The 22,610-nt window shown below is 42.8% G+C and overlaps 1 protein-coding gene across 1 annotated transcript in view; it reads right to left on the minus strand.

Annotated features, from left to right (window-relative positions):
• The window catches only part of gmds (GDP-mannose 4,6-dehydratase), a 164,220-nt gene extending 143,343 nt beyond the window's left edge, over positions 1-20,877 (minus strand). Inside the window, exons 1-4 of the mRNA XM_071486565.1 lie at positions 20,551-20,877; positions 9,618-9,662; positions 6,941-7,028; positions 6,030-6,139 (exon numbers count right to left, since the gene is read on the minus strand). Coding sequence (XP_071342666.1) covers positions 6,030-6,139; positions 6,941-7,028; positions 9,618-9,662; positions 20,551-20,649 — 342 coding nt within the window. The 5' untranslated portion in view covers positions 20,650-20,877. The remainder of the gene's footprint in view (positions 1-6,029; positions 6,140-6,940; positions 7,029-9,617; positions 9,663-20,550) is intronic.
• Positions 20,878-22,610: the final 1,733 nt, after the last annotated feature.

Raw genomic sequence — 22,610 nt, forward strand, 5'->3', positions numbered from 1 at the left:
TTTTCAAGTGGGCCGTGAGTTGGAGAAGGTTGGGAATCGCTGCTCTAGAAGGAGATTTAGCAGTCTCGTCTTACATTTGATGATAAAGCATATTTGAACTAATCTACCTATTTTTGAAAAGGGGTCATTCAGACTGAAAAGCAGGTGAAATAAAAGCCTTGTTGTTTGTTGCTTTGTGACGATACATTCTAGACATGATGTGATGATTTTTGAAGCTTTTATTATCCTAAGCAGCAGGAGTGTTGATATTTTTGAATGTTAACTTTTCATGACCCAAGAAGAACAGTTTTGTTTTAGGATTTGTGCATTTTTATATAATCCAGTGAGGGTTTCAACTGTTTTATTGGCCTAAGAAGCAGGAAAGTCTTAGGACTTATTGTTGCTGTGCTGTGAAAAACATGTTTCTCATGAATTTTAAGCCTCATGACAATGCATTTTGACATAATCCAACCGATTTTTTGAGTTTTATTAGCCTCAGATGAATAATCTCAACTCTAAAAGGAGCATTTTGTGCTTCAGTTTGTCTGAAAATAAAAATCCCCAAATTTGGAAACACATGGTTTTCACTGGAAAACAACATTATGCTCTTTTTTTTTTTTTTTTTGGAGCAGAATTGGCAAGTGTCGTGTGTAAAAAAAAAAAAGGATCCTCAACAATTAGTTGAGCTATCATGCAGGACATTGTGGGTCCAAACAAACTGCAGTGTCCTCTACCCACACATCACACGGAACTGGATGACACACCGGGAGTCAAAACAACTGAATCACATCATTTACGAGGTACACGGATTGCATAATAAGCTCACAAACTGTAGTAAGTCGTGGTGTTACCGCCTGTGTATGAGAGTAAACTGCTGGCAGGCTGCACAATCGCTGCTTTAAGCCTATAAACACATCAACACAGCGAACAAACAGTGCGGAGCTTTGTGGGGAAACAGGCGTGTTAAATCCTGTGTGTGTCTCCGGCGTGGGAGCTTCTGCAAACCCGGATGGGGGAAGAGACCAAAGGGTAGTGGGAGAGTGAGAGAGAGAGAGAGATGTGAGGCGATAATGGTGTGATGATGTCTTATTGGGGAGGAATTCGGATATGGATAAAGAAGGATAAATGGATGAAGGAAGTCTGTCTCCTGAGTGCAATCTGCACTTTTGTCTTCAAAATCCATTAAACACTATGAAGTGAAACCCCACTGCTGCTTCATTATATCTCCCCCCGGTCATCCCAGAAGTCTTCTCTGTCTCTACTACCCCCCCCACCCCCCCACCCCCCCACCCCCGTCATCAGCGAGGTGTGTTAATAATTCAGCCCGTCTCCCTGTGTGTCTCATGTGACAGCTGCAGGTGGGAGACCTCGCACACACAGAGCGACACTGAGGCGTTTTGTTCGTGGCTTTTCCTGTGAAGCACTTCAGTTGGAGAACACAATGGGATCGTGTTGGAGCAGATGACCGCGAGCAGGCTGTGAGCACTTCCCCATTCGGGTCTGTTGTTCATACATATTTCACAAGTGCTGTTTCCAAAATATTCAGTTCTTATTACTGTCAAAAGATAAATAATTCATGAATAATTGCAACTACCTTTTTTTTTTTTAGAGCATTAGTTTCTTTTGTTTAATAAGAACAAAGATGTTAAAATCATCCAGGTGCCTTTGTGTATTTGGTATTTTTAGTACGTACTGCAAAACCTAAAAACATTCACTCCGTAAAGCAGGAACACGTTTTTCCACTCTGGAGACCTCCACGCAAAATGAGGATTTTCACCAACACACCAACACACCAACACTAACGCAAATATTAACCCTGAGCACCAGCAATAAAATCAAAGGTCCCGATCAACCTTAAAAATGTATCTCAAACTTGCACTTGTGAAAATTTCTGACCAGTGAGCTTTGTTTGAGAATTAATGGGTGAAGCGAGACTCTGAGCCTCTCGTCTGATTGGCCGACTGATTTCAGGTAAACGCTCAGAGAAACCAAATCCTGCTACTTTGTTGTGACATCACAAAGCTCCAGAAGTCCTGACGGCTGGTTTTAAAGCTCAGTGTCTGAATACAGGCTGTGTGCATTTCTCTGTGGACTGAGGCTTTGATACTTTCACAGTATTAATATAGAACCTAGACCTGCTTTATAATCACAAACACATGGACATCTACCTTTATACTATATGGGACCTGTAAAGGTCAGTTTGGGAAGATTATCATCCTTTAAATCTATGACTGATCCTCTGAGGATCAATATTAACTCACTTCAGAAAGATTGACAGTTCTCCCGCCAACTTTCCGTGGTAACATAATCTTCCATCCACGACTTCCAAACTCCATAAACCAAATAATTATTATTACAATAATTATTATTATGTGTATTATGTTAAAATGGCTCAGCATTGGTAACTTTTAAAATGGTCAGAGTTACAAATAGTTCTTTCAAATGTTTTCAAATGTTCCTCAGATTCTTCACAAGATCCCAAACTCCCACCACTGTGTCCACCACCACCTTCAGTTTTCAACTTTAAAGAACAAAAGTGTTTTTCGGATGCTACGAATGTGCTGCGAACCGCTGCCCTCCCTGGTTTATACTGAGTGAGATGGTGGGAGCACTATGACAAACCATCCACCACAGACTATTAAAGTAAATACTGTTTTTTACTACCTCATTCATAAAGTCTTTGGCCATCTTTCCGGCGGGTTATGATAACGTATTTGGAATATTGCTTTAGGGAAAGAGGCCTGAGCACATAGATCAAACCGATCCGCTCCTCTGCTGTTACACACAAAGAAAATACATAAAGTCCCTTCTGTTTTATTTGCTTTTGATACTGCAGCTGGCTGCCTCTCCGGCCCTCCAGTGTCCATCCACTATTCCCTGTCCACCTCCGCCCCTGCAGCATTAGAAAATAACCTCCACTCTGTTCTTACTGATGACTCTCTACAGCGGAAACCAGCACCCACACACACACACACACACACACACACACACACACACACACACACAGACCCTAACTCAAACCAATACTACAACTCAAGCTTCCTGGATGAGTCTGATGAACAGGCTGGCCTCAGAAGGGATTCCCTGTAAGACGGCAGCGGGGAGAGGGCTGGTGGCAAGGAGGAGAGAGAAAACTGAGTAGCCGGTGTGAGTGATCTTTTCCCTCCGTGGTGGGACAGACTGGAAATTGCTCCACACCACTGCTGCCAGTAATCCAGCAGGCTCAGCTGTTCAGAGCGGGCAGCGTGTGGTAAGGAGCTGCCAGAGCCAGGTTTACTGGTGTGGAAACAAATAAACACAGGACAGCCTTGTACAGGTACAGGGATTTTCTGTCACTCTTCAGTGTGTGTGGCCTGTGGATGAGCCTCCATGTGGGAGGTGGGAGCAGAGTCACGGCCTCTGACCACAAAGGATGTGGAGAGAGGAGTCATCATTCTTCTCCCCCCTCACTCATTCTCCCACTCTCTTCTTTTTTCTCACTGTCTGTCTTTCTTCCTTTCTTGATTATTAGTCCCACTATAGCACGCTAGCAGCACGGCCAGGCTGAAATATCTCAACAACTCCTGGACAGATTAAGATTAAAGTTTACACAGACATTCATGGTCCTCACAGGGAGAATCCTGCTGACTTTGGTGATCCCCTGACTTTTCCTCTAGCACCACCATGAGATTGACATTTGTGGTTTTGCATGAAATGTCTTCACAACAGTGGGATGGACCACCATGAGATGTTGGGCTGATATTCATGTTCCTGTCAGGATGAATTGTAATGACTTTGATGATCATGTGAACTTTCATCCAGCACCTTTATCAGGTCAAAACTTTCACTTCTCCAGGACTTTGGTTTATGATCAAATATCTTCAAGATGAATGGCTCTTAAATTATCCTCAGCTGTAGCTCACGTTCACTGCTAATTAGCTAATTTGATGATGCTAACATGCTAAATTAAGATGTGTTAGCACTTAGCTAAAAGCAGCTCTTCGCCTCGGTACAGCCTCACAGAACCTTCAGCATGGATGTAGCATCTTACAGATACTGGTGTTTCCGAACGGTTGTCTCCAATATTGAGTTATCAAACTATTGAGCAAACACCTGCTCATCTCACATCTCACAACTTTTGACTATAAAACTCCACCGAATAAAATTAACACATATAATATATAATATAAAGGGGGAACAGTGAAAAATCCAGCAGGAATTCCTCCAACTCCATGGAGGTTGTTTTTTTTTAGCACCACCACACAGTTGGTATTTTTATGAAGGAGATTAACAGATTAACATGACTATGATTGGCCAATTTCCAAGTGATGTGTAAACTGGCCTGTTTTCCTCCGGGCTTCTAAAACAGAGTTCGACTGAACGACAGAATTACACTAATCTCATCCAGAAATGGTCGGGTTGGGTTAAGAAACTGCTACCACTGAAAAGCAGTGTCTCATGTTCACATTACAAATGGCCTTATTATCTATGATCTGACTAAGCTCTTGGCTCCTTATCCCGCCCAAACCACCATGGTGAAGGAGGATCAGCGCTGCCTGGAGACTGTGTGTCAGATCCCAGTTTGGAGGGGCTGGAGGAGGAGGAGGAGGAGGAGGAGGAGGAGGGGGGTGGCGCCGAGGGATCTCCTGGGATCACCACGGAGCTCCGAGACAAAAGGGACATTGTGGCACAGACTGACCCATCCAAGAAAACATTACTTCCTGTCCCATCAGCTCCAGCATCCTCCGCACACATGAGCTGCTCACTTCCCAGAACTGAAAGTCCCTTTTTTTTTAACATCATCTGCTGTTAACCGTTTACAGCAGCAGTCAGTGCTGACCATGTGCAGCCTCTGGCACTCAACACAGCTGACGATGTTCCCTGAAGTGGCAGTCACCGAGTTTCACACTGACTTGACAAATAAAGATAGAGATCCTATGGAATTCTAGCAGATGAGGAGTTTTTACTCATTTACTGGATATTTTGAGTTCGGTAAAAGTGAAAACCCGAAAAAAGCTAAAGAAAAAAAAAAGGTGTGAGAGAGTTCAGGTAGTTTTCTGACAGTGTTACGTGCTACGTTTTTTGGATGTGTAAGCCCATTAACTGTAAAGCATTAAAAAACCTCAAATTACTGCCAACAACTTTCCAAAGCATGACTCAATTTTTATACTTTTTTTTTCCCAGGAAATCACTGGCTACAATTTTTTTATAAGTTTAACTATGAAAACTAACTTACAAAGGCTTGAGACTTGCGGTAAGATACTAGGTAATCCTTTAAATGCTCCAAAAGTCATTTTATTGCTCTACGAGCTCTCCCGTAGAGACCACCCCCATAGAGGACGATCACCAACGTGTTGGGTTTTCAGCAAACAAGCTCTGGTAAAGCACCAGCAACAGACAGACAGACTTAGCGTGGAGCTGGTGAAGGAGACAGATATTTTTTCTCAAGAGCTGACAGAGACCAAACCAGTGCCAAAAGAGAATAAAAGTCTGCTGGGCACTAAGCTTCCTGGTGAAAAGGATCACGTAAATATGATCATTTCCTGCTTTCAACACCTCAAATCCTGCATTTTAAAACGTCTGTGAAAGCACCAACAAAAGAGGACTGTCAAAACAGATGAAAACTGCTGGATGACAAATCAATCAAACCAGATTATCATCTAAAAAATTGGCAACCTCTGCCAGGATCTCAAGCTACATTCTCAGTCATGCAGTCAGATTCCATTAGAAATCTGATTACAGCTGGGTCAAGTGTTTGATGTCATAAAACTGAAACCAGTTTTACTTCTGAAGTGACACACAAATTTATTTGTACTCCCCCGTTTTGGTTTCAAATTCACTGTGATTACAGCATGTTGTTGGAATGAATTTTCACTCTTATCAAGATTTTTATCGCCTGTTTTCCTTTGTGTTGCTCCTCAGAACAGAAGCAGGTGCAGTAATTCCCAGGAAAGGGAAGAAAGTTAACCATGTTTATCGGAGAGGTTGTAACAGAAAGGCGGCCTCACTTCAGAGCAACACAGTGAACACAGGCTCTGATTCAAGATCCATGGAAGTCAGTGGGGATTTACCTTGACATGGCTCTGAGCGCCCAGGTTGTAGATCTCCGTCGGCTTCACCTGGTTGATGATCTTCACCAGACACGTGCTGTCGGTCAGGTCGCCGTAGTGCAGCTTCATGTCTGACAGAGAGTGGCACAGACACACACCGGTCAGCCTCTTTTAGCCCAAATACCAACACTAACAAACTCACACATTGATTTTCATATCTAAAAACAAAAACATGTTTCTGCAGTAATTCACGTTAACTGATGCATCACATGTTCAACAACCCTGACCTTGTTTTGAGAAGCTTCTTTTGTCTTGTTATAGATTGAGTCTAATACCAGAGTCAAAAATAAAACTCAGCAGAAGTTCTATTTTTCTCTCTGCACTTTAAACGGACTAAGATGTTTTTCTGTAATCCATCTATGATCCCTACTCTTTGTATTTTGTTGTATTCAGGTTTTTATGGACCAAGCTCTCAATATGTATCATCCTACAGCTTGGATGTGAATACCAGCTGCTTGCACAGGCCAGTCTGAAGTCTGCAGGTTGGTGATCAGGGGACGTTACTTTCTGATCAGCATGTGAAACTACCGGCAGCTGCCACATTTGAATGGTGTTGAATGAACTGAACTAAGACAGGGAAACATGATGAAACAGCTTCTTCGCGACCCCTTTTCAAAAAAAAAAAAAACTGAGACTTTCCATAGAAATTCCAATCTCATAGTAGGTCATTAATTATCATTAATCATCATTAATCATCATTAAAGGCGTCCTGGGAGTCTAAGATGCTGACCATATAATCACAACATCCTCATTTACATTCATCATCTGTCAGCCCCTGAAACAAAATAATTTTCATTAAATATCTGGCAGTAAATATATAAATTCCTTTCTGCAGATGAAGTCAGCACTGGTTGGGTAAACGGGACACTTACTGCCTTCAGTGTGTGTCAGGGGGTTCTGGTAAAGATGCTCAATGCGACCGGTGTTGAAGGAGCTGGAACGACGCAAAATACCATGAACCTGAGAGAAAAAAGACACAAGATTTATTCTCATCATCTTTTCAGTAACACCCAGCAATCTGGTTCTAGATCCAGGCATCATAATTAAATATAAACAAGCAATAAATAATCGCACAAATTATGAGAAAAAACTTTTGTTAGCACATTTTACACATTTAATATGCAGTGCAAGTTTTATCATGTATAGAAAAAAAAACCTTTTTTCATACTCCAATAGGCTTAGTTTACATTTTAGACAACTGCTAACTCTTTTATACTAGTGGACTTAATATAAACTCAACACTTCCTGCAGCTGCTTCACAGTAAAAGCTGTCTGGTAGAGAAATAGACCAGATTCATTTTAACCAAGCTTCACAGTTGGTCGTCATCGGTCCACATTTAGATAATTTCCATCACATTTTTGTCCATTTTTTAAAAAATGAAGCAAAGAGCTGCAAATCTAAAAGACATAATGTTGAAGAGAGCCAGGCTTTTCCTGTGCCAGTGATATAAAGCCTATTAGAAATATGTCCTACTTAACTGGGACAAAGTAGTCATAAAATATAATAATTTAATACACAAAATAGAGTCATATTTTCTCTCTTCATGACATTACTGGCCGCATCCTTCCCGGGCTCATTTTACATTTGAGGACTAGATATAAATGCTATGACTCATCAAACACTCTGTCTCTGATTTTAGACAAACTGCATGGTAATAATTTGTCAAGTTTACTGTATTTTGCTAAAATATTTAAGTTTAAAATGTAATTTTTTTGTAGATTTATTTCCGTTTCACTCATTTAGAATCCAGCACCTTTTCTTTATATGACCACACATTTAACAGTTATCAAATAGGACACAGTGGTCTAATTTACTTCCTTCAAAGTGTTTCTTTTCTTTAAGAGATCTTTGGATCCATACTTCAGAGAAGTACAAGAAAAACCTACATAAAGTGTCTCAGTTAGGTGGTAAGTAAGTAAATTTACCTACAAGCATACAAACACCTGTTCAAATGCCCATGTTTGAGTGTGCAAATAAAAAAGAAATCACTGCCAGGTCACAGAGACCCTTGAGTCAGAGCAGAAATGACACTCCGATACACAACAACTATAATTTCCTGTTCCCTGAATGTTTCTTTCTGATAACAAGACAAATAATGTTCTGTGTAGATGTATGACCCATAAACAGGCCACAGATTAAAGGAGAAACCAAAGTAAAGGGTCTTATAAGGTGTCAGGTCACCATCAGCTGCCAGAACAGCTCCAGTGCTCCTTGATACTGATTCTCTCAGTCTCTGGAGGGATGACGACCATTCACCATGATGGTGGTGGAGAGCGCTGTTGGTCCAAAACCATAAAATCATAAGGGATCATCTGGGTTCAGACCTACTGACTGTGAAGGCCACAGCATATGATTCACGTCATTTTCACACTCAAACCCTTCAGTGCCCCCTCGTGCCCTTTGGATGGGGGTAATCATCATCGTCCTGGAGGAGACCACTCCCATCAGGATGAAGGATGACCAGGATGATCACTCACAACTCTGTATTGATTTGCAGTGACCCAGCAGTTCTACAGATGCCACAGAGCATGACTGGGTGATAAATGCTTGACTGCCTGAGGTGCACCTGTGAGGAAGCATCTGCTCTCACTATCATATGGTTGTTACATTTAATTTGTCACCACTGTGAATCTGTTAAACAATATTGTGCGTCAGGGCTCCAGCTCACTGTGTTTTTAATTCTGCCTGTGATCTGTGATCTGTACTCCATGTTCTGAGAGGGGTGTGTGTGTGTGTGTGTGTGTGTGAGGAAGCTCTGCTCAGGGAAGATAACAGGACCTGATCCAAGGGGAGTCCATTAGAGGGAGGACGCTGTGCCCTGAACCCACTTCCTTTATTCACTGTGCACTTCCTGCCTGCATGTGCGCTGCTCTTTAATGCCCCCTCACCCCCATCCCATCCCCCTTTCACATCAGCATCTCCAACCTGGATCCAGTCCACTTCCTCTCTGCTGTCTGCGACTCTGACCAGGCTGCGACGAAGGTGTGTGTGTATGTGTTTGTGTGTGTGTTTCTGCTTCACATCTGAAGGGAAATGAAGTCACGCAGCTACTGTCAGGAAAACAACATTGAGCTCTGGTGCGACATGTATGTTTGAACGTATGAGCCTCAGGCGCAGCCTCAGTCGGTCAGACGCAGCTTGTTAACCTCTGCGTCCATCCACAGGCTCCTGAGAACATGTGCTGCAGCAGGTGAAAGTTAGTGACCTCACATGTTCAGCCACACAATAACAGCAATTTCCCTGTTAACGGTCAGACCTCGGGGTAAAGGGTGAGGGGGTTAACGCGCTCGAAGAAACACAAAGGGTCTTATCAGGGTGAGATGTGAGTCACTCCACGTATGAAGCTGACTGTCACGTTACGTCACGATCCCCCCGGAGCTCCCACACACTGCTGTGACTGGAGGCTGCTTATCGAGGGAATGTCGCTCTGTGTGTGTCTGTGTATGTTGGCATGCACGAGCGTCTGGATTCATTGGTGTGTATGTGAGCGTTTCCAAAGAAGAGATTCTTGGTGCAGCTCAGTCTGTCTGGGTTTGTCTCTCTCTCACCTCGTAGCCTTTTGCGAGCAGGAACTCGGCGAGGTAGGAACCATCCTGAAAAAGACAGAAGAAGAAGAAGAAGACACTTAAAAACCTGTAAAGTGGCATTTTTAAAAGTGTGTGGCTCAGATGTATTGATCAGATTCTCTTGTACTGACTGAATCACTGCAACACAACCAAAACAAGATAAAACGTTCACCACCCACCCACTATCTTGAATTCATCAAGAGTAGATGATTCACAGACTTGTAGGAGACTAATTTTGTTGTTCTTTCATTATTTAAAGTTTTTCTTCCAAGGAGAACTAAAACCAATTCTTTTTTGTTTAGAGCGACAAACAACAGACACACACAGGCAGGACTGTACTTGTAATAACTGCCATCTAATAGTACAAGTATATGACATAACAACAATGGGAGACCAGATCTTCCAAAAGGTCCAAATAAAATCAACAATGTTTTTTATTGTTTTTCTCTGTCTGTTCGGTTGTTGGTTTCTGGTCAGCAGGATTACGCAAAAAGTGCTGAACCGTTTTGCACCAAACCCATTAAATTTTGGTGTGGGTCATGTTTTATTACTTTCTTTCACATTGTGAAAGAGGACATTTGTCAACATTTTTTGGTGGTTTCTCAGGAAATAATGTTTGGATCTTGATGTAAAAAAAAAAAAAAAAGTCAGACATATTTATTAATCTGGATCTGGTGGAAGAAACTGTTTTGGCAGAGGAAGGCTTTCTACTGAGTGTCATTCTAGTTAAAAAGAGAAACAGAGGAAAATGAAAAATGTTAGAGAGAAAGGAACAATGGAAAAAGAGGGTGAACGTGAGGAGAGACTGAAGCTGAAGTCATTTTCTGTTGGACAGGTAAATCACATGACTCTTTTTACATTACCAGTCATGATAATACCAACAAATGCTCAAAATGCTCTAAAGTTGTAGATACTTAAATGTTAAGATATTTATCCATCACACAGCACCATCAGGGAGGCATCTGATCAGCCCCAATGAATTCTACAGCAGGACAACCAGCCCAAACATACACCCAGAATCATAACGAACTGTCTTCGGAGGGGGGGGGGGGGGGGGGTTAACAAATAAATGAATTTTGAAAGCCTCCTCACTTTGCTTTTGGAGCCTGAAACCTTTGCACAGTTTGGTAGAGTCATACAGAATCAGCTATTTTCAGGGGAAAGGGGTGAATCCTCTGGGTGAAACTGGCTGGTGCTGTAATAAACCTGCATATTGTTAAATCCCTGACACATTAATGAACACGAGTGGATAAAAAACTAAAAGTCTTCATGGTGCTGGAACACGACCCTCCTGAAACCTGCACGCTGCGGCTGAACGCTGAGGCCTGGGATCATTAAGTGTAACATCCACATGAATCAGGAGCTTTTGCCAAACGTAGAGCCAATGTGTGTGTGTGTGTGTGAGAAAGAGAGAGAGAGTGTGTGAGTGTGTGTGTGAGAGAGCGAGCCCTGTCAATAAGGTCTTGTTCCCCTCACCCATGTTACTCCTCGTCTTTTTTCCCTGCTCAGACTTTCCGACCGCACGTTCTGGAGCACTCTGGAAAATTCCAAACCAGTCATGACATTCATCGCTCAATCCCCCTCACATATGTGTGCACACACACATTTTTACACACACACACACACACACACACACACACACTGGTCACACTGCCAGCATGCCAGCCCTGTGCTTCCCCTCCAGGTCTGGGGGGGTAACAGTGGAGGTGAAAGGCAGGGAGCAGAGGAGAAAGGGTTCAGGGGGACTGAGGTTGGAGGACGCCCAGGAGCCTGCACTCAGAGCCATGCAGGGCTGGTCATGCTTTAGGCCTTGCCGTCAGAGAGACGGGCAGGGCAGGTAGGCCGAGTCTGCCACAGAGCAAAGTCAGTGAAACTTCCCAGAGAAGCTTTACACTCTGGGAAAAGCAAAGACTTCCTTTTTCTGTTTTGTTCACAGGGAGCTGCACTAAGGCAACATGTGCTGATCTACGGCCACTGGGGGGCAGAAGAAAATAAGCTGACAGACACTCGGCCCTGACACATGGCTGCTAGTGCATCAGAACTAGTTCTCTGAAAACAGTGTTGATAGAAGCAGCGAGCCTGAACATACAGTGAATCTGCATCAAAACCAAATCAACATGTTTCATCTCATCCAGATGCTCGTTTTTCACGTGTATGTACTATACTGAGGTCCCTGCCCCTGGGACACTGTGGGGGTGGGGCATGAGGAAACCCACCGTGACATCACCCACTGGTTTGTGATCTGCTGTTCTGAAGCCTCGAGTTTGTAATTTGGCCAACGCCATCTTGGGTTTTTGAAACCAGAAGAAACCATATTTGGACGAGAAGGTGGAGCTGAGGAGGAGTGAGGGGGGGTCTGGCCTGCTCTGTACCCGTAACCCCGCCCTAATGCATACCCTGCTTTATCCTCTATTTTCCCCTAAATGGGACGTTTACTGAGGTAATAAAGTCAGTCTATAGACTTCAATACAATGTTTGGTACAAGTCCAAACAAAAATCAAATCATCATTTCATTTTTTTTCAGAGGAAATAAATAAAGATTAATTCCAACTGAAATTACAAATCACAAACACAATATCTGCCAAAAACACAACGCAATACAATTCTTTTTTTGCACATCGCACAGCCCTGCCAGTCAGCTGTGACACTGAAATCAGCTGTGACACTGAAATCAGCAATCACTGGTTTCATCATTTCCATCTGTGACATGTCAAAAACAGCCAACATCATCCACTGATGAAGAATGTGATGAAGACTGCAGTGGAAAACCTGAGAATGAATTTTGATGGTCAAATGTAAAGTGATGTATGTTTATTTTCTTTAAGGTTACCGTGGTGACCACCTGTTGATAGGCTGGCACACTGCAGCTTTAAATGAAATCTAAACTGTGTGTTCTCTTGTTAGTGCCACCGTGAAGAAGGTGTAAACCACCCACGGCAGTTTTAACTTATACTTGCCGTCTTGAAATGTAGATTTGTCCACTTCTCTCTTCCATCATTTATTCTGCCCTGAAACAAAGCCGGATGGGCTTAAAAATGCAAACCAGCTACTTAACCAGTGTTAGAAAAATGAACTTGTGTCTTAGGACCATAACTAAGATCATTTTCAGCATCTGCAGGTTGAGCACTGTGGCGGTCAGTTGGCATGGATGCCCAACCTGTTTCTGCCTAACCCAGAGGAGGTGGGGGTGGGGGGGCACTGGCAGCCCCTCGCCCGTCCCCACGGCGTTCAAAGCTCCAGCCGGTGTCATGTTTTCCTGCCCCTGTGCCAGGGTCAAATCGTTCCACGCCAGACCAATATGGAAAACAAGCCTGAAGAGCTGCAGCTCTGTTTCAAAACAAGAGGCTCCTTTGAGGCCATATTAGCCCATAAACCCTGGCCTCACCTCGCTGTTTCCTGTTATGGGGAGTTGGGCGCTTGGTGGGAGCAAAGGACACACACACACATACACACACACACCTACATGTTCACCTGCCAGGTCAACGCCATACCACAAACTCCCCAAAGACCCATTTTGGCCTTTGACACAATATGATCTCTCTGCTCTATAGCTACACTGACTAGAAGCCAAAGGAGGAGGGTCAAAGTTAACTCAAGTGCAGGACAATGATTGCTTCATATTTGCATACTGGTGTAATGATGTATAACTGAATCCCTCCTCTCAGTGTTTGCAGCAGCCAGGGCTGTCTGCAGGAGGAGCAAGACAGTAAAAAACTCACCTGCAGCAGACAGGTACAGGTGTGACAACTTTTAATTCCACTGAACAAACTGGTGTAAACTCATTGTCTTTCATCTGTTATTACACAGACTTTAATCTTTGAAACTCAGTATAATACTGTTGAAGGACATTAAATGTGATAAAAACCTGACTGTGTGTGTGTGTGTGTAAGTGCATATAGATATATATACACACACACATCTGTTGGGATCTGTTTCATATTAATCAGAAAAAAATTAAAATCCCATTATTTAAAAAAAATCTCTTTAAATGACAGAAAAGAAGAGTGAGGCAGTAAAAGGAAATGTAGTGAGAATAAATACGTCAGCAGAGGAAGAGAAGAGGATGGGGTGAAAGAGGGAAAATGAAGCTGATGTTGACGTTGGACTAAATCAGTCCATGTTCATGTTAATAATGCTGCCTCATTATTAACTGCCCCTGCAGCACTATCATTAGCTCCAATCAGCATTCCCATCATCATCATCATCATCATCATTACCACATCATCATCATCATGTGGTTTCATTAACAGGATATATATACGGATCTATATCAGAAGGTGGCACTGCTCTGTGTGCACGTGTTCGTTTCTGCACATCATCATCGTATCACGTCGACACATTTACTTCATCACCAACACAACACCTGATTTTCTGCTGTTTTCATTTTCTAACCAAGAGCAGCTGCACAGGAACTTTAAGTTACATTAAAGTTAAAACAAACAAAAAAAAAGGTACAAGGTACAAGATTTGAAACCTGACCCACCAAGTTCTGTTAACTGACAACTCACACTGCGGTTATTATCAGACCGGACTGAAAGCAGGGATGACTCTTTCCAGGATGCAACTTTAGACCGAAGCAAACAGTGTAACACTTTTATCAAGACCTTCATTTCTGATACTATTTAAAGAGTATAAGCTCCAGGTGATGTGAACAAGGATGTTTATTAGCTAAACTGGGCAATAAAACAATATATGCAACCTCATTATGTATCTTATTACAATAAAAGCAAACAGAAAAAGGCTGAAAAAATTAAACACTGACCAAACCATTTAAAACCATCTGTCCAGGAGAAACGTAGCAAACAGTATAATGGATGTAATGGAAGCTGATACGTCTTTAAAATCTGATTCTAATTAATGTTTCTAACAATTTTATGATGCAGCATTTTTAACTAACAACTCCTTTCATTAATGCCCGACTTTTTCTTGTTCCCAACAATCAAAAACCAAAAGAGGAGACAAAAGACAAGAAACAGTCATAACCGCTTTAACCATTAAGAACATCAACACAGCTGCTGTTGTCCCCTCAGCCAGAGAGAGAGGAGAGAGGAGAGAGGAGAGGAGGGAGGAGAGAGGAGAGGAGGGAGGTGTGATGAATCTGGACAAACCCCAGCACTATGAGTTTGGTACCCCCTGCTGGTGGAACAGTAGCCTTCACACACAGTATCACTGGGTCAGCTCTGTGACCTTTGATCCCTAATTAGGGTTCGATCACCTGCACAACATTAAGGAGGAAAGGACCTCATGGAAAACATGTCTGAGCCAGTCCAAAATCGAAAGAGCTCAGCGTGCGCGCGCCACCTGCAGGGTTGATGCATTACTTCTGTAAACACAGAGTTCACGGCCATGTGTGTGTTTATTTGTCATTGTGTATAAGCTAAAAATGAATCACTTTAATGTGCTTTCTTTAGACCGCAGGCGGCGGCTGCCGAGCACACTGCTGGTCTGCAATTAGGCCTGAGATGGTTTAATGAAGCTGTAATCACGGACCACAACGCACACAAACACACGCACACACATAAACACAGCATTAAGGAGGGATATTTGGTGGGGCTGTGTGAAGAGCAGCGTGAATCTCTCCACTGAAGGACGGCTCAGGCGAGTCAGGGAAATAAATGACTGAACACAGCTTCCTGGTACCAATATGCCTCAGAAGTACACAACTCCACACACAACTGTTACTGGACACACACATACTGCAGATACAGCTACTGCCTCAATAAAAATATCAAAGTTATCCTTGAGGCCACACTGAGCTGCAACTGAGTATCATGGAAACCCCACTATGAGAGCTGTCCTTGACCCTTTGACCACATGACCTGACAAGTTCATGAATGGATGACAGCAGCAGTGGCCTATATGGCTGGAAAGTCCCCAAACCAACAGGCTGGGTGGATAAAGTGAGAGGGCGGCACCGAGGCCCACCCACACTGCTCCACTCATCAAATCAGACCATGGTTGTATCAGTGAAACAGTGAAGCTTCTTGGATTGAAGAAGTTCTTTTAATTCTTACATCTTGTGTTGAACCACTCGAATGCCACCTGACCTGTCCAGAGAACAGACCCGGCAGCTTCCACGTCGAAAAGGGTGAAAGGTGAACAACATCACACTCATGCCACCATAATCTTGTTTTCCACTGAGTCAAATCAGAGTTTTTAATCCAGATTAAAACGTCAAATTTACTCATCTAGAAACAGCACAACTGAGAAGCAAATAGATGAAGTTACAGCAGAAAATTCTGTAGCACCGAAGGTTTTTAGCATTTGAAACTACTGAAAAACAAGGTGATATTTTTTTTTAAATATAATATTAATATTTCCTTTTTCATATGGATCCATTCTGATGTTTGTCCATGTAAACTGCAGCAGATTCTGGCTGGAGATTGTGAATTTGGGCTTGACTTCCCGCTGACTAGTTGGCTGAACTTCAGGTTTAACGTCACTGGTTGTTGAAACTATCCTCAGGTTATTGATTTGTCTCCTCAGCCACACAGACGTCATCATACACCCAGCATGACTGTCTTCTAACACGTGGCGTATTGCTAAATCGACACATTATCACACATCAAGTGCACTTCACTTGCCGACCATCTTCTTTTCAGCAGCTGAACTTACATCTGTTCCGTCTTTCTACAAGTTACCAGACTTCATTCAGAGGAGGAATCAGCCTTAGAGGAGCCATCAGCAGCCATTATGAGCGACAGAGGAGATGTGCGTACGCATTCTTAGCTTTATGATTGTTATTGTTGGCTCGCGTTCAGACTCTGTCCTGTGATGCTCGCGGTGCAGTCGGTGGAACGAGGCGAGGGAAGGAATGAGAGAAGTGAGTCAAACGCCAACAAAGGATGAGGGAAAGAGGCTTGTAGGACAGACATCAAACGGCTCGAGGGGCCGAATCGCAGCACAGCATTGTTTTCCCAACCGGAGGAGCTGAAGAGAGAAGTGTGAACCTCAAAGCCAAAGTAAAGTTTTACTGTCGAACACTGAGGTTGAACCTGTCCTCTTCATAACCCCAGATCGTAAAACAGCAGCATCAGCCAGAGCCCCTGCCCGGCTCTGCAGCTCTGCCTTGGCACTCAGGTGGTCTCCTATAACTCACACCCTCTCACCCCAATACTTCACACTGAGACAGCAGTCAAAGATATTCAGACTGAGCAGCACGATGCCCTGAAATTTATGAACAGTAGTTAGCCAGGCGATTTATGGCATCACTGTGACCCCCTCGGCCCTGGCTAGTGACTTCTGTGATGGTCTATCCAGATGCATGCCTGCCTGCCTGCTACATGGGCTCTCATGACCTGCAGAATAAAAATGAATTAACACTGTTATTCTTCTTTTTCCTGTAAAGGAGGGCGAGGGGAAAAGGAGCTTCGGAAAGTGCTGCTTGGCAAATGAATGTGAAACACTGAAAATGACTTTCCAGGCCCTGCGATCGAGGTCTCTGCAGGGCTGCAGCCTGGGAACGGTCAGACCATCAAACATTCCCCAAGCTTATTTGCTCTGATGCAAATCATAAATTGACAATGCTCGTCTGCATTTGCGTACAACCACAAAGGACATGCATTTACACAAAATCCACACACACACATTTATATTTTCAGGCACACGCAGAACCACTGATGCAAATGTCTTTGACAGGTTCATGCTGTTACCATTTGTGTGAGAAATAGCTGAATGCTGTGGATTACGATTATTTTTAGTGTTGATTAATCTGACAATTACTTTCATGATTAATCAATCAACTGTTTTGTCAAAATATTACAAAAGAGGAAAAAATCTCTTATAATTTCCCTAAATCCAAGGTGACGTCTTCAGATGTCTGGTTTTGTCCAATCAACAGTCCAAAGCCAACACGTGTTCAGTTCACTGTCATGTAAAACAAAGAGCAGCAACAAATCCTGACATTTGGAACAATTATTCGATTATCAAAATATACTGGTTCATTTTCCAGCGATCAAGTTCAAAAATTCCAAACATGGATGACAGATTTTATCACAGTATGTCGGATTCTATTTTTATTCCCGAATGGGAAAGTGGTCTCTGACTTTTGGACCCCATTGTGTATTGGAAACATTATACTGAACAGTTTATGTCCAATGAATACCTCTTGCAAATTATTGCAATAGCCCGACGGTCCAGATATTACAGGAATAGATGCACCAGTGTTAACAGTATAGCAAAATTTCTACAGCTTTACCAGTCTGGACTGACTCACTGTAAAGTATGGAGGAACAAATCTGAAATGCTTGAGTTCCTTCACTTTTACTGCAGGACTAGAGGACCATGAGCCACTGCTAAGAGGTGACATTTTCCTACTTCTTCATTTTTATTGAACTGGGATTCATGTGCATCTGTCCACAGATCAAGATACAACTTTCAATGAATAAGGCAACAGGATGGGAAATAAATAAATGAGCTGTAATGCAGAGAGTGGGCAATGGTGATCTTTTAAAAGTTGATACCAATCTTGATATTTGAGAGTATTATACAAATCAGATGAGGATAGTTTGGCCAATATTAAAATAAACCAAAGGGCCCTCAGGTTTGGCTAAAATAAAAGTAATGACAAAGATGTGTACTGAGGGAGTACATTTTACAGTAAAATATATATTTTATTATTAAAAATAAATAAATAATAAGTAACAACTGCATAGAAAGAAATGAAACATAATTAAAGAAGAGTACATTAAACTTAAACAGAGGAAAATGGGTCAAATATGCAAAAATCCATCTTACATGGAGGATTAATGTATTGCAACTTTTTTACATATCTGCAAGCGGGGAAGTTTTTACAGTTAACAGTATTTGATAAGCTAATATCAGCTGATAATATCGGCTGAACTCTGAAATGAACTTAAAAAGCTGTTCTGAATATTCTCTGAAAACCTTCCTCCTCAGCCTGCCTCAGTAGACTTTGCCCTTTCCTGTTTTAACCAGGATACAACTTCATTGACAAAACACTGACTCATGCGGAAGTCATTCACTGTGCACATGAATACCTGTAAAACCAGTCCCGTCATACTGATACCCCTCTCTGCCCATTTCCTACATGCTGTACTCAGGCTGTGATTCCTCAGGTGAATGCCACGTCAGTGCACAGAGTCTGCATTTCCACAGTGCTCTTACAAGATTTAGCAAATCTACAAATTCTTACTAACTCAAACCCGTGTGCTTACTGTTTTTCTGTTGCACCCAAATGGCCAAAAAGTCCGTCAGTGCAGGATTAATCCCTGGAAAGAGGACGGTACTGCTGAACTGGAGGGGCCAGACTAAAACATCCATGATGAATTGCTCAACTAACCGATCAATCAACTCTTGAAAAACTATGCAAGACAAACTTAAACTTTACATGGATGGTCTTTATAGTGTCAGCACAGAGACTGTCAGGAAAAAATTTCAAAGGACACACAATACCAGATTACACAATAGCTTCAGGGAATGAGCAATAAAATAGTCCTGCACCTTTACACAGGTCCACAAACTGTTAACAGTGTGGGAGTGGCAACGAGCAATATCAACTGCACTTTGAATATCACATGTAATCCACCAACGACAGCAATGTTATCTCTTATTTTAAAAACGATATGAATACACTTCTGGTTGGACTAAAGTAGTGGAAAGAAACTTCATGTATTAACCTTGTTTACTTAAGTACTGTACTTAAAGGTGCTATATGTAAGTATTTTTAATTTAAAATATTCAAAAATGAAATAAAAATGACCGACAGATGTTATCTCAAAGACATCTTCATATTTTGCTGCAGAGATTTAGAATCTACTTAAGTTAGCATGCTAACTAGCTAGCCACAATACCACTTTCTACCACAAGAGAGTCACCGTGGTGTCCCCCGCTGGAGAGCTTCTCTCGGCGGGTAAAGGAACAAAGTTTATCCTTCTACTCTACTACAGTTCAGAAGCAAATTATCTGCTTTTTATTCCATTAAATTTATCTACTTTGAAGATCCAGATTAATGACACACAATATGGTCAACAAATGAACTGTGTGTACAGATGTATTATTGTGGGTCAAGATTAGACTTCACTGATTCGCGGAGGGAAACTGATAAGCTACAACATTAAACTGCTGTTCGTATTAATGCCTCATTAATTCATCTAACACTATATTACACATGATTTTAAAATGGGCCATTCTGCATAATGGATACTTTCACTCTAGGTTTAAACTCATATCCTGTGAAACTGCTGCCTGCCTGACTGGTCTGGTGGCTGACTGAAACCTGCTAAACCAGTCCTGGTCTCTCACCCCCCCAGCCCCTCCTTTGTCATCTCCCTCCCCACCCAACCCGCCTCGACCGGTTGGGTTGACCTTTGCATGAGGTTTTTGCTGAACACTCTCTGTAAATGGAGTGAATCCGGGTTTTGATTAGTCTGGGTATCGTGGTTCTGAGCTCCAGACCTGTTATTTGTCAGTTAAGCTTGAGCATCTCTGGACCGTGTCCTGAAGCAGGCTTCAGCCGCTCTGGGTTCACCTGGTCCAGGTTTGACAGGCCCGCCACTAAAGGCTGAAGACTGGGCCTGGTCCGGTTTAGTTTTTCCAGAAACAGAACCCAAGTGTCACAAAACTGCAGCTGCGTGTGAAACAGGTACCAGAGTCTACTTGTGAAGCAAATCCAGATTTATCAAGTCCAGGTAAAGTGGGTTTCGATGTGGACCTGATCACTGCGGAAACTTAAATGCTAACGTCGGTGCCGCAGATGTGACCGCGGTAAACCGGGTTCCTGCACCTGACACAGGTGTAAACAGGGTGTAAACAAACCGCTTCTCTACAGAGGAAACCTCCGGCCGGGAGGCGTCCAGGTGTGAAGAGCAGCGGTTACAGTAAATCTTCACCGGGTGTGTCTGTGAGCAAGTCACTCAACAGCCACAGATACTTCCCGGGGTCTGAGCGGCGTTACCTGTCCGGTGATGCCGGTAATAACGGCCACCTTCCTCTCCTTCTTCGGCTCTCCGTTCACCGCGGAGCCGGCGCTGGCAGCCTGGGAGCACTGGGCCATCTCTGACGGGCTGGGGGGTGACGCTCTTCTGCCGAACCGACCGACACAACCGACAGAAACCGTGTGTGTGTGTGTTTACACCGCAGCGAGCTTCCTCAGCATCCAAACTACACCGCTGCAACGCGAATGACGTATCAGGAAGCGGGCGCCACATCAGCCAATGGGAAGAGAGCAAGTGAAGGCAGCGGAGGAGAATTAACCAACGAGAGCAGAGCGTGTGAGCGCGGCGGGTGTGGTGGCCACAGCGGGCCCTGCAGGGCGGAGGGAGAACTGCACCGGCCCGTGTCTGCCGGGGAGACGTGTGGCCACAGGTGTAAGGCAGCACGGTTTCAGGTCGCTGTAATACCAGCAGACTTACAGGTATACAAACAACAGCAGCTCAGAGCGGAGCCAAGATGTTTGCTCTGCGGGTTTAACCCGGAAGCAGAGGCCCCTTACATGAGAAGCCTCCTTTAATGATCCACTGGCTCACCTGAGCAAACAGCCAGACTAGATCAGCCAGTGTAAACCTGTGCATCCGTAGTGTCTGTCCTGCTAATCAGCAATAAAGGTTTAAAGTGAACTCAAGAAGGTCTGTACAATATAAAACAGCCGATTTCAGCCTCTGTCAACATACTGTGATTATTATGTGACGGGTGGACTGTGACTTTGAAGAATACTGCGGGACATTATTTACGTCCCAGTCTTTTAGGTCTAAACTCTGAGCATAAGACACAGGTAGAAGACCATCTTACTCTGGCAGTAAGGATTACTCATTTACTGTATTCCATTATAGGAAAAAAATCAAATAAGATCTCAGTGGGATGAATTAGTTTTCAACTGGTGCTAGTGAGTGAGTTAATGACATCAATGCATCAATATTTATTACCCAACAATATAAAATACATTATTTTTAAATGGGCCATTCTGCATGATGGATACTTTTACTCTTGGTACTTTAAGTATATTTTGATACTAAATACTATTACTCTATTACTATTACTAGTATTTACACTGTGATGTTGCTCATTTTAACTATGTAAAAACTTCTTAAAACACTGATGAGCTGATTACTGAGGGAGCTTTAAGGCAAAATCCATAAGCTCTAAAAACTGCCCGACTGTGAATGACTGTGGCTAATGTCCTTGTAGGCTCAGTGAAAACATGTGCTTGAGATAATACGTTTTTCCTGAGTGAAAGTGGAAACAAACAAAGTTCCTTTGGGTTGATGCCAGCTTCAGGCTCAGTGTAATTTAGGAAGCTTATGCCAAAGTTTTTTGGAGCAAGTGAAGATTTAACACCATCCAGAGTTAGTTGCTGATTCAGCAGCTGAGCAACCGAGTCTCCATTTGCGGATCCACTCATTGTAATGAAAGTTTGTCCCAGTTTATCCCAGTTAAAGCCTAAACATGGTTTAAACTCACCCTCAGATTTGTGAACCTTTCTTTTATTTTTATTTTTTTATGGAAACAAAAAACAAACAAAAAAGTCAAGTAAAGAGTTAAAGACTGTTTAAAACCCACTCTCAGATTTGTGAAACCTAATTTTATGTATGAAAGCACGCTGGATGTTGACAGACCAGATCGGTTCTAGATAACCACAACACTTACAACACACTCAAACACGTTAAACACGATTAACACGTAGGCTCCAGTATCAGTAATTAACAATATAATTGACAATGCAGACATGTTGAGAACTGGTTTACAATCTACAACTTTCTTGGTCTTTGTTAGAACTCCAGCAGCAGCCTTCTGATGAACCGCAGCGGCCTAAGTGCCAGAGAAAAGACTGTTACAGTCGTCTGATTTCCTTTTTCCTTGTGTGTTTCTTAATTCTTGCTCTATTACCAAATTTTTGACTTGTTTTTTAGGCTTCTAAGAAAGGGAATCGAGATGTGCATTAGCTTTCATCCTTCCTTCTTTAGCACCAAAGGCAGTGATCTCATTTCTCACTTTGTCTACATGCACCCATCGATCCGG

Source organism: Trachinotus anak, unplaced genomic scaffold (assembly GCF_046630095.1).
Source record: "Trachinotus anak isolate AG129_WGS33_773 ecotype Australia unplaced genomic scaffold, CSIRO_AGI_Tana_v1 ptg000010l, whole genome shotgun sequence".
Lineage (NCBI taxonomy): Eukaryota > Metazoa > Chordata > Actinopteri > Carangiformes > Carangidae > Trachinotus > Trachinotus anak.